This window comes from Diabrotica undecimpunctata, chromosome 2 (assembly GCF_040954645.1).
Source record: "Diabrotica undecimpunctata isolate CICGRU chromosome 2, icDiaUnde3, whole genome shotgun sequence".
Lineage (NCBI taxonomy): Eukaryota > Metazoa > Arthropoda > Insecta > Coleoptera > Chrysomelidae > Diabrotica > Diabrotica undecimpunctata.
In genome coordinates, this window is record NC_092804.1 from 119,397,247 (window position 1) to 119,408,559 (window position 11,313).

The 11,313-nt window shown below is 34.0% G+C and overlaps 1 protein-coding gene across 1 annotated transcript in view; it reads left to right on the top strand.

Annotated features, from left to right (window-relative positions):
* The window catches only part of LOC140433425 (antichymotrypsin-2-like), a 42,974-nt gene extending 34,520 nt beyond the window's left edge, over positions 1-8,454 (top strand). Inside the window, exon 4 of the mRNA XM_072521435.1 lies at positions 8,196-8,454. Within this exon, the coding sequence (XP_072377536.1) occupies positions 8,196-8,323 (128 nt within the window). The 3' untranslated portion in view covers positions 8,324-8,454. The remainder of the gene's footprint in view (positions 1-8,195) is intronic.
* The last annotated feature ends 2,859 nt before the right edge of the window (positions 8,455-11,313 follow it).

Below are 11,313 nucleotides of genomic sequence, written 5' to 3' on the forward strand. Positions count from 1 at the left end.
TTTGCAGTTAGCACAAAAAAGTTTACTTTTTTATCAAGTGAATGAGGATAGACCAGTCTTCGTTGCATATTGGGTGTAGCAAGCTGCTTGCCTAGTGTTTAAAGAAATTGTTTCCTTGACGAGAAACCTCAACTCTTAACTACATAATATAATGTCGAAACTGTTTGGGGCAGTGATATCAAGAAGGTCTATAAAAAGTCGATAAGGTTTCAGTTTCCTTCATCAGAAATATACTTATCCTGATATTGCATTGACTGGACATGGACCAATTGTTTTTTTTTGGTACACAAGATAAATTTCAGCAGTTTATTGTCCGTCAAATTATTAACCTGACAAGAATGGATGAACAATAGGTCCTCCAAAAGGGGGTTGTGGCGTTAGGCGTTAGCAACCTAGCACACTTAAAAAAATCCAAGGGCTAACGAACAATTGGCAGAAATGAAAAATTTTAAAATTAATCCCCGGGTGGCAATCCACACCTCCGAAGGAGGGAGCCCCATCGGATACGGGGGGGGGGCACTTCTGCTTTGAGTTCAACAAACCCGGCTTCGAAACTCAACCGAAGACAAAGACAGAGAAAACTAAGAATCGGCACATGGAATGTGCAGGGCTGGAGAACAAAAGCCAGTGAAGTAACATCAGAATTCGAAAAGATGAATCTCGATATCCTCGTCACAACGGAAACAAAAAAGAAAGGAAACGGCACGGAAAGAATAGGGGAACTAATCCATTGTTGGAGCGGAGTAGAAAAGAAAGACCGCGCAAAAGCTGGAGTTGGAATTCTACTAAAGAAGAAAAGGGAAAAATCTATAGACGATTGGGAACCCATAAACGAGAGAATTGCCAAACTGAAAATTAAGATGTATGGCAGAGAAATTATAATACTAGCAACATACGGTCCAACGGAAGACAGTCCAGCCAATGAGAAAGAACGATTTATCGAACAACTTCAAGAACAAATGGATAAGAGAAAACCTAAACAAGAAATAATAATAGTGGGGGATCTAAATGGAAGAGTCGGAAGAAAAGACAATGACAGAACAGTTGCTCCATTTGGAGAAGACACAATTAACGACAACGGAAAAAGATTGGTAGAACTATGTGAAGTAAATGATTTGAAAATTATGAACGGATTTTACAAACACAAAAATATACATAAGTACACATGGACTCAAGAGACAAGAAAACTAAGATCCATTATTGACTACATTATCATGAACCACAAAAGCTCCATCAAAGTGAAAGACATCAGAGTGAAAAGAGGGGCAGAGTGTGGAACAGATCACAAACTTGTGGTGGCATGGATGGAATTCCCCTATATCTGGACAAAACAAAAACATACATCGATTGTTACAACGGGAACGACAATAAACGAAAAGAGGCTCAAATTACATCTATTGCAGGAAGAATCAATAAAAGATTTATACAAAAGAAGACTAGACCAAAAACTAGAAGAATTCAGATATGACACGTTAGATGAAATGCATGAACACATAAAAACCTGCCTGATTTCAGCGGCCTTAGAAGCTCTTGGAGAAGACGACCAAAGGAACACCCATCAGAATATCAAATTAAGGGAAGACACATTGAAATGCATAAAAGAAAAGAAAAAACTACACATAAAATACCTAAACACCAAAAAACAGGAAGACTTAGACCTATATAGAGCGAAAAACAGAGAGGTAAAGAAAAGAGTAACAAATGAAAAGAACGAACGATGGGAACAAGCATGCACAGAGATAGAACGACATATCGGAGGAACGAGAAATTCAGAATCATGGCGAATATTAAAAGCACTTCAACGAAATAAGACAGAGAAAACCCAGATCGGCAAAATTAGTGAAAACGAGTGGCAAGAATACTACGTAGAACTACTTACAGAAAACCGTCCCCAATTTCAGGAAGAGAATATAGAACATGCAGGAAATGGAGCATACGACCAGATAGAAATAAGCCTGGCAGAAGTTAAGAGAGCAATCAAGACATTGAAGAACAAAAAAGCCAAAGGACCCGGAGGAATACCAAACGAACTAATTAAAAACGGAACGGAAAAGTTATTCCGCATGCTACATAGAATGTTCGAAAGAGGACTAAATGGAGAAGAAATACCTGCGGAATGGACACAAGCATACATTACATCCATACATAAGAAAGGAAACAGGAAAAAATGTGAAAACTATAGAGGAATTAGTATAATATCGTCGGTAGGTAGACTTTACGGGAAAATTATTAAAGAAAAACTAAAAACTGAAATAATAGGAAAAATTGGAGAAGACCAAGCAGGGTTCACAGTAGGAAAATCATGCCTAGATCATACGTACACATTAGAACAACTGATAGAGAAGAAAATGGCAAAAGGTAGACCGGTCCATCTGGCCTTTGTTGATCTAAAGAAAGCATATGACTCAATACCTAGAGTCAAATTATGGGAAGCAATGAATGATCTCGGAATCCGACAAACACTAATAAAAGCAGTTAAAGCACTATACAAAGAAAACAAAGTAGCTATTGAATGTGGAAATAAAGCCTACAATCCATTTAAGACGACAAAAGGACTTCTACAAGGCTGTGCTACGTCCCCTACTCTGTTTAAAATATTCTTGGAAAAGACACTCAAACCATGGAGGAGAAAGTGCGAAGGAATGGGCATACCAGTAAGAGACGAATACCTATACACCTTAAGTTTTGCCGACGATCAAGTAGTCATCGCACAAGATGAAGAAGATCTCAGCTTTATGCTCAGAAAACTAGAAGAAGAATATAAAAACAACGGAATGGAAATAAACTTAGAGAAAACCGAATACCTAACAACAGAAAACAAGGATATGAGAAATCTAGAGATAGACGAGGGAAGACAAATAAATGGAACAGATAAATTCAAGTATTTAGGAACCATAATATCGAACCAGGGAACAACAGAAGAAGATATAAACAACAGACTGAGACAAACAAGAAACTGTATAAGACAACTAAACTCAGTGTTGTGGGATAAGAACATTACGATAAAGACAAAAAAGAGAATATATAACACCCTGACAAGAAGTATCCTGACATATGAGTCCGAAAACTGGACAATAAACAAGAGAAATAGAGGTAGAATAAGAGATTAAGCGGAGAATGGGAGTGCAATCAGACATAATCGACTATATAGAGGAGAAGAGACTATCCTGGTACGGCCACGTCAGAAGAGCGGACAGAGGACGCTGGATAAACAAAATCACAGAATGGAGCCCGATTGGAAGAAGAAAGAGAGGAAGACCCCGAAGGTCATTCAGAGATGAAATCGACGAGGCTATGGAGAAAAGAACCCTGCGAGATGGAGACTGGAATGACAGGGAAAATTGGAGAAAACGGTTGAGTGAAGGAAGACAGTGAAAACTGTGGAAATCCTTAGTAGTAGTAGTACAAGAATGGATTTAAAACACTTTTTAGATTATTACGACCAATTCGAAGAATTCAAAACACATGAGCTGGGGCTCAAGATTATCCCCCACCCTGGGAAGAGGTACAGTCCTATACGATGTGGCAATATAAATGCAACTTAAATATCTCTCAACCTACAGACCAACTGACTGGCCAACCAATTAAAATAGATACTGCTTGATTTAGTTGCCTTTTTCATCTGTAAAGGAATCCTAAAAAAATAAAATATAGAATCTAATAAATACCTATCGTAAAATAATTCACCAATCATTGCAGAAATAATGACAAATCTATCAAAAAAGTATGCACCTACAAGACTAACGAATAAAACAACAGATTAAAATATTTTCAAAGAAATCATACAAGAAAAAATAGACCTAAAATAACACTAAAACCACAAGAAATAGAAATAGCAATAGAAACATTAACAAAACAAAGACACGAAGCTGCATGTAAATCTACAAAACATATCTTTAAACTAAAGCAGTTCCATAAAGACTGCCCAACAGTATTAAAAATAAGAATATTAGAAAAACGAAAACTTCGTAAAAAATGGCTGCAAACTCGTTCACCTTAAGATAAAACCAAATTGAACAAAATGTGTAGAAAAATAAAAGAATTACTTAAACAACATAGCAACGCCAATTTTCAACATTACCTAGAAAATCTAACACCTAATCCAGACAATGATTACTCATTATGAAAGCCCACAAATAAATTGAAGCGGTCACAAAACAAAATTCCACATGTTATAACAGAAGATGTAAAGTGGTCAAGGATAGCTTAGGAAATAGCAGACGCTTTCGCCAAATACTTAGAAAATTAATTTCGGCCTCTAACAAATAGAGCAAATAAAGATGACGACATTTATGAATATTTAGACAGTCCTATTCAAATAAACCATTCACCCAAATGGGCAACCCCTAACGAAGTAAACATTCTAATAAAAACCTCAATAAAAAGAAGTCGCCTGAACATGATCTGATAACGGCCAACATATTAAATAACCTACTCAGAAAAGGAATAGTAAGTCTAACACAAATCATAATGGAAGTTAGCAGATATCATTACGATTCCGAAACCAGGAAAACCTCCACATTAGATTACATCCTACCGACCCACGAGCCTATTACTAGTTATGTACAAAGTCGCAGAAAAGTCATTGCAAGTAGAATGAGTATTGAAATACAGAACAACATTATCATACCTAAGCATCAGTTCGGTTTTCGCCAAAATACGGTAAAACTAAACAGGTGCATAGGGTGGTAGAAAATATACAATTAGCCTTCCAGGAGAAGAGCTTTTGCAATGCCATTTTCCTGGATGCAACTCAAGCATTTGATATGGTCTGGCATCCAGAATTACTATTCAAACTGAAGAAAGCAATATCACAGCCGCTATACATGATACTAAAATTATACTACGAAGAAAGACTATATTATATAAGATACGAAGAAAGTGAAGCAATAGAAATACTACAACAAACCATAGATTTAATTGAAATATGGGCTAAGTAATGGAAGATAAACATCAACGAAGCAAAATCAGTTAACCTGGTATTTAATTATTTTCACTAAGATACACCAAATATCCCATAGCATATCAAGAACATTCTCAAAAATGATACTGTAAAATATCTTGGATTACAATTTGGCGAGAGGCTAACATGGAGAACACACATTAAGAGAAAGCAATTGGGAATAAAAATTTAAAAAACGCTACTGGTAAATCGACCGTAAATCTACCGTAATTATCTAACAAAATATTACTGTATAAAACAATCATCCCGCCAATCTGGACATACGGGATTGAACTGTGGGGAATTGCAGCTTTGTGCCATCACTGATGCACCGTGGTTAGTTAAAAATGCAGACATTTACAGGGACTTGTAGATCAAAGTAGTGAAGCAAATGATTGCTTTTTATACCATTGCCGTTTTTTATGTCATTGTTTTTTATGCCATTTATGTAAATAATATTATGTGATGAATAAAGGCCTTTATTATTATTATTATTATCCATATTTAGCCATACGACCCACACTCCCTCTAAAGGAAAAAGTCACTCATCTCAGGTACCTAAGGTATCAAAAGGATTGAGTCCTGGTGGGTTTTTTTTTATGTCATCGAGTCCTAGGTGACTTGGTACGTCGGTGTATCTCCCAAAAATTTTCGCATGTATCTGGACGTCGAAAGTAGCACAGCTTTCTGTATGATCTTATATAGATATTCGTTTAGACCCAGCTTTTTTATGTTTTCTAGGAGGTTCTTTGAAATTACTCCAATGGTAGAAAGAATAATAGGTATCGTCTGGGTACTTTCCATTCTCCATTGTCTCCTTATTTGTATTTCCAGATCTCTGTACTTGGCGATCTTTTCGTTATACTTAACACGCAGATTATTGTTGTTAAGTATCGCCACATCGATTAGTGTTGTTTGTCTTGTTAGTTTATTAACTAGCACGAGATCTGGTCTATTATGTGCTACAGTTTGTTCTGTGAGCACAGTGCGATCCCAGTATAGCTTGTAGTTGTCATTCTCAAGCATACTCTCAGGAACGTATTGATAATATGGGAGATGGTTTGTTTACAGAAGTCCCAGTTTAAAAGCTATCTCTTGATGGAAGATATTCCCTACTGAGTTATGCCGTTCCTTATATTCAGTTGCAGCAAATACCTGGCAGCCCCCTGTAAGATATTGGATGGTTTCTTGGGCTTAACATCCATATCGGCACCTTGTCGTTTTGGACCTAGGGTCTTTGACGATTTATTTCAGGTAGTTTTTGGTTGGTATAACCTGATCCTAAATGCGAGTAATGAACCTTCTGTTTCATGGAACATCTTTCCTGATGTCAGCCAATAGTTCGACGATATACTGTCGACATAGTCTTGACTGACTTCATTCGGATGTTGCCGTGCAGAGGTTTACCCATCCAGATGCGCAATTTTTCATTCTAAGTAAGATGGTTTATGCATATTTCTTGTTTCCTCAGTTTGATCGGTGTTGTGTCATCTACTGCACAAATCGCGCGATGAAGAGTAGATGTCTCCGCCAACACCTGAAAATAAGTTCGTAAATTACTAATCTGTTTTTCTAATTGCTCGCTTATAATAATAAGTCCTCGTCTTCCTAAATACCGCGGTAATGTCGTTCTTTCTACTGCACTTCGAGGATGGTGTTTTTGTGCCTTTGTGAGATGTGTTCGTAATTTTTGCGGAAGAATTTCTTTATCCGATTTAGTCCACTTAATAATTCCAAATGAGTAGCTAAGCGCGGAAAATGCGTAAGTGTTTAATGCCTTAAACAAATTTTTACTATTAAGATGTGAGCGGAGTAGCTGTTTTACTCTTCGTATGAACTCTGATGTTAATTCGATTTTCATTTATTTATGGTCAATTTTCCGCGCTTGCTTTACTCCTAGATATTTATACATTTCATTTTCGCCCATAGCCTCGATGTTTTGGCCATTTTGCATATCGAATCCTCTGGGCTAAACCTTTCCCTTGACTATATTAATTTAGTAGACGACATTTGTCTAACCCAAAGTGCATACTGATGTCATTTGAAAAAGTTTCTACAGTTTTTAGCATTTGATCTAAGTGATTTCGAGTGGAAGCCATTAGTTTTAAATCATCCATATATAACAGATAATTAAGCTTCGCCATTACAGTATTGTTGTTTATAATGCTAAAACCACAAGTCAGTGGAGTTCAATAGCTGGGATAGTGGGTTTATCGCTACATAGAATCACAATGGACTCAGCGAGTCTCCTTGGAATAGGCCGCGGTTAATTGCGATATTTTCCGTTTCGATATGGCTTTCACCAGGTATTTGGAGGAGAATTTTATTCTTAAAATCTGTCATTATATGTCTTAAGAAGGTCACTATATTATCATCGACTTTATATATTCTTAATATATCGACCAGCCATTTATGCGGCACTGAGTCAAAGGCTTTCTTATAGTCAATAAAGGCAGTAAAAAGGTTCCTTTGTTTAGTGTATGCCTGGTTAGAAATGATGATATTATTATTATTATTATTGTTAACAGCAGTGATAAATATTTTATACGGCTGAAAAATTACCCCAACGAGCTGCAAACTAATTGGACAACTCCACAAAACTGAATTAATTAAACATTAGAACTTCTCTTGATAATTTTAGTTGTTAGTAATAAACTTGCTAGGAGTTAATAGTCATTGGACTAAAAATTTTTCTTATATATTATTGTATGTAACATATTGTATTTTAAAACAAATAAAAAAAATCTTTCTTTGGATAAGGGGCTTCTAACGTTATATGCTGCTTATTCCAAAGATATAGGTTTTTGGTTTTGATGTCCTTTCTATTTCTATCCAGCGAATTTTTACCTGCTCAGAATCCTATGGGTTGACCTCTTACTAGGTGTGAGATTTGTAAAATAATTATCTACGCATATTTTTAAAATTCGCCTTAAAAACAATATCACTATTAAACAAAAAACAAAAATAATATTTTAAATTATATTTTAAGAAACCGCTACTTTACACATTTCGGTAAAAAAGCGAAATAATTTAGAAAAAGCAAAAAACTGCTTTGCAAAAAACCAAATTACCCATAATTAAAACCTTTGTCTTTCTATTGACAAATAGAAGGTCATATTTTTCATTTTACTGTTTATTGTTTAAAACTATATATTTTTTTAATTATTACCATTTTTAACAAGCGAATATTGCTTTAAGTAAACTTGATCTTATATTTTATTTAAAGACTATAATTTTTGCATTATATTTTTAGGTGTTCTTCATTGGGCGCCATTGCCTCTTTTTGATTTTTACTACGAATTTAACGCTGATCACCCCTTTATCTTTATCCTTAAGGAAAGTAATGGACTAATTCTTTTTGCTGGCAGATTTACACAATAGAGTAAAGAATATTATTCAGATATACATCGTCTTATTTTGTTTTTAATGTTGTATACTATTAGCATTTTAAACAAACATTTAACTTTATACTATGTTACAATTATTAAAGTTTACCTTACATTTATTGAAAAGTTTTAATTTTCGCATTTCCTTTGTGGTTATCGCAATAGACGCAATTTAGTTATTATACATATAAAACATTTAAGATTTAGTTGTCATACATATAAAACATTTTACATCTTTATCGGTTCCCGACAGTTGGTAACGCATTGTGTCCGCGCCAAGCCATAGGTCCCGCGAGACCGGTAATGCACAGTTTAGTTGTGTACATATTTTGGGAGAGCAGTCAAAATGTTTGAAACAAATATGGATACATGAATATGCACAAATTTTAGACATTTTTGTAAACAACATTTGGTTACTATACAAGAAAAGATCCAAATCTCTTCAAATGGAAGATTCACCTTATTATTTCAACGATTTTAGTTTCGGTTGCTGACGCTTTCTTCTATATAAATAAAAAAGAAAGGTGGACTTTTGAAAAAAATTACATTTTATCCTCAAAAATTTGTTTAAATAATTCTAACACTTACTGAAATTGATATAAGGTTGAATGCTCGAATAAATGAACTTTGATAAAGTAAAGACAGATATCGGCACAGTTTTATTAATTAAAACTTGCCCAAGTACTTTCACTCACTAGACTATCTTCAGGGGCATCTGAAATAAGCCAAGAAACTTTTTTGAAATGAAGAAATTGATTAACCTCGATAAAAACTCGAAGTTAATGGATGATAAAAGTATTTTGTGAATAACGTTTTAGACTTACTTCGTTAATTTTGGGCTATCCAACAATCCCAGAATATCAGAAACATAAAATTAAACATAAAGTTGAACATAACACTACACTTAACAAGGACAAATAGATTAAAATTATTTAAAAAGTCGAAGTTACATTCTGGTCGGCAACAAGAGAGAGAATGGCTCCCGTTATTAACGGAAATGTTAAGGTGACATGTGACAGTTTGGATGGGCAATCACAATCATGTAGATGTGATCTGCACATTTCAAAATTCTATGCAACTAAGCATTGGCCAAAGCTCCAACTGACACTATTATAGGAAATCAACTGATGAAATATGACATATAGAATATTATAACTAGATTGCATAATCCAAAACCCACACGTAAACCTGTCTATAATAATTTTTATCAAAAAATATATAAACTATCAACAGATTTAGCAATGGAATCTACAATATCACCTTTTCCAGCTCATATTTTTTTAGACAGCTTAGAACAGAAATTTGTTAACAACAATAGCAAAATAGTTTTTTGGTCAAGATATGTTGATGATTGTATAACTCTCATACAGGGAAACCAAGATGACGCTTTACAGATTTTGGATGATCTTAATAACCTCCATCCTAACATATCTTTTACATTGGAACCAGAATCTGACAATAAGTTGAACTTCTTGGATATGACTATATCTCGAATTAAAGATTCTCTAGAGTACAATATATACAGAAAACCTACCCAAACAAATCATGTTATATATGAAACATCTAATCATCCAACCCAACATAAAATGGCTGCTTTCAATAGTTATATTCATAGGTTACTCAAATTTCCACTTTCTAATGATAACTTTAATTTAGAAAATAATGCTTTCAAGCAAATTCCTTTTAATAATGGTTATGATCCCAAGATTATTTATAAGCTTCTAAATAGAGCTAAACTCAAAATGGCAGAAAAGCTTGCATATTTATCACAATGTTTTCTTTAACCTAATGCTTCAAACATCAGATATTTTTCCTTTACTTATATTAGCAACATTTCCAATAAAATATCTAAACTTTTTATTTCTACAATTGAAAACATCAAAATTTCCTTCAAGTCACACAACACTTTAGGTCCCATTTTTAATCAACACCAAAGATAGGATGCACACACTTGAAAAAAGTGGTATTTATAAATTAAAGTGTGATGATTGTGAGGCCTCTTATGTAGGTAAAACCATTAGAAAGTTATCTACTAGAATTTCAGAACATTTGAAAAGACCAAACTCTTCATGTTTTGGTTAACACTTATTATCTAGTAAACACAAAATTAACATAAATACTGGTTTGTCTATTTTACATGACATTAGTAGAAAGAAAAACTATTTGGAGTTGAATTTATTGGAAGATTTGGAGATCACAAAGGAAACAAATGGAAACTCTCACTGTCTTAATACTTAAATTAATTTAAATTTTACTAAATTGAAACCTATTTTTAAAAATTTTATTGCAGCTTCACCTCGTAGTGGACCCAGCTCGACTGTTTATACTTCCTGCACTGAGTATATTCATTAAGAATTTATTAATTTCATACTTTGTTCAACATTACTTTTTTATTCTTTATCAATTTACAAAACTAGCTTGCTCAGGTTCAATTGATCTATAGTTGGCGTTAATTACACTCTCCATACCTCTACGTAATTTAGATATACCATCTCCACAGTTTTATATTTCAACATCTCCCACTGTTGGTCAGTTGGTCTTGAGTAACGCTTTTACATATTAATTTTATAATTCTCCCATTAACATGGGAGTTAACTAACTGAACTATTTTAACTATACCCCATTATACCCCATTTATACGTTGCTTTCAATATTGGTTTTTATTTTTAGTATTTTAATTTCATAGTCTGATTTTTCTTTTTTATAGTATTGATAGTGCCTACTAGACCCTTTTATTGTAGTCAACCACACACTGTCTAATAGATTGTTTAGTCTATTTCTTGCATTCATACTTTACGTCCACTTCAATTGCTCTCAAACTAACATCCTAATTATTATAGACAGGTTTATGTGTGAGATTTGAATTATGCAATCTAGTTATAATATTCTATATGTCATATTTCATCAGTTGATTTCCTGTAGTAGTGTCAGTTGGACCTTTGGTCAATGCTTAGTTACATAGAATTTTGAAATGTGCAGATCACA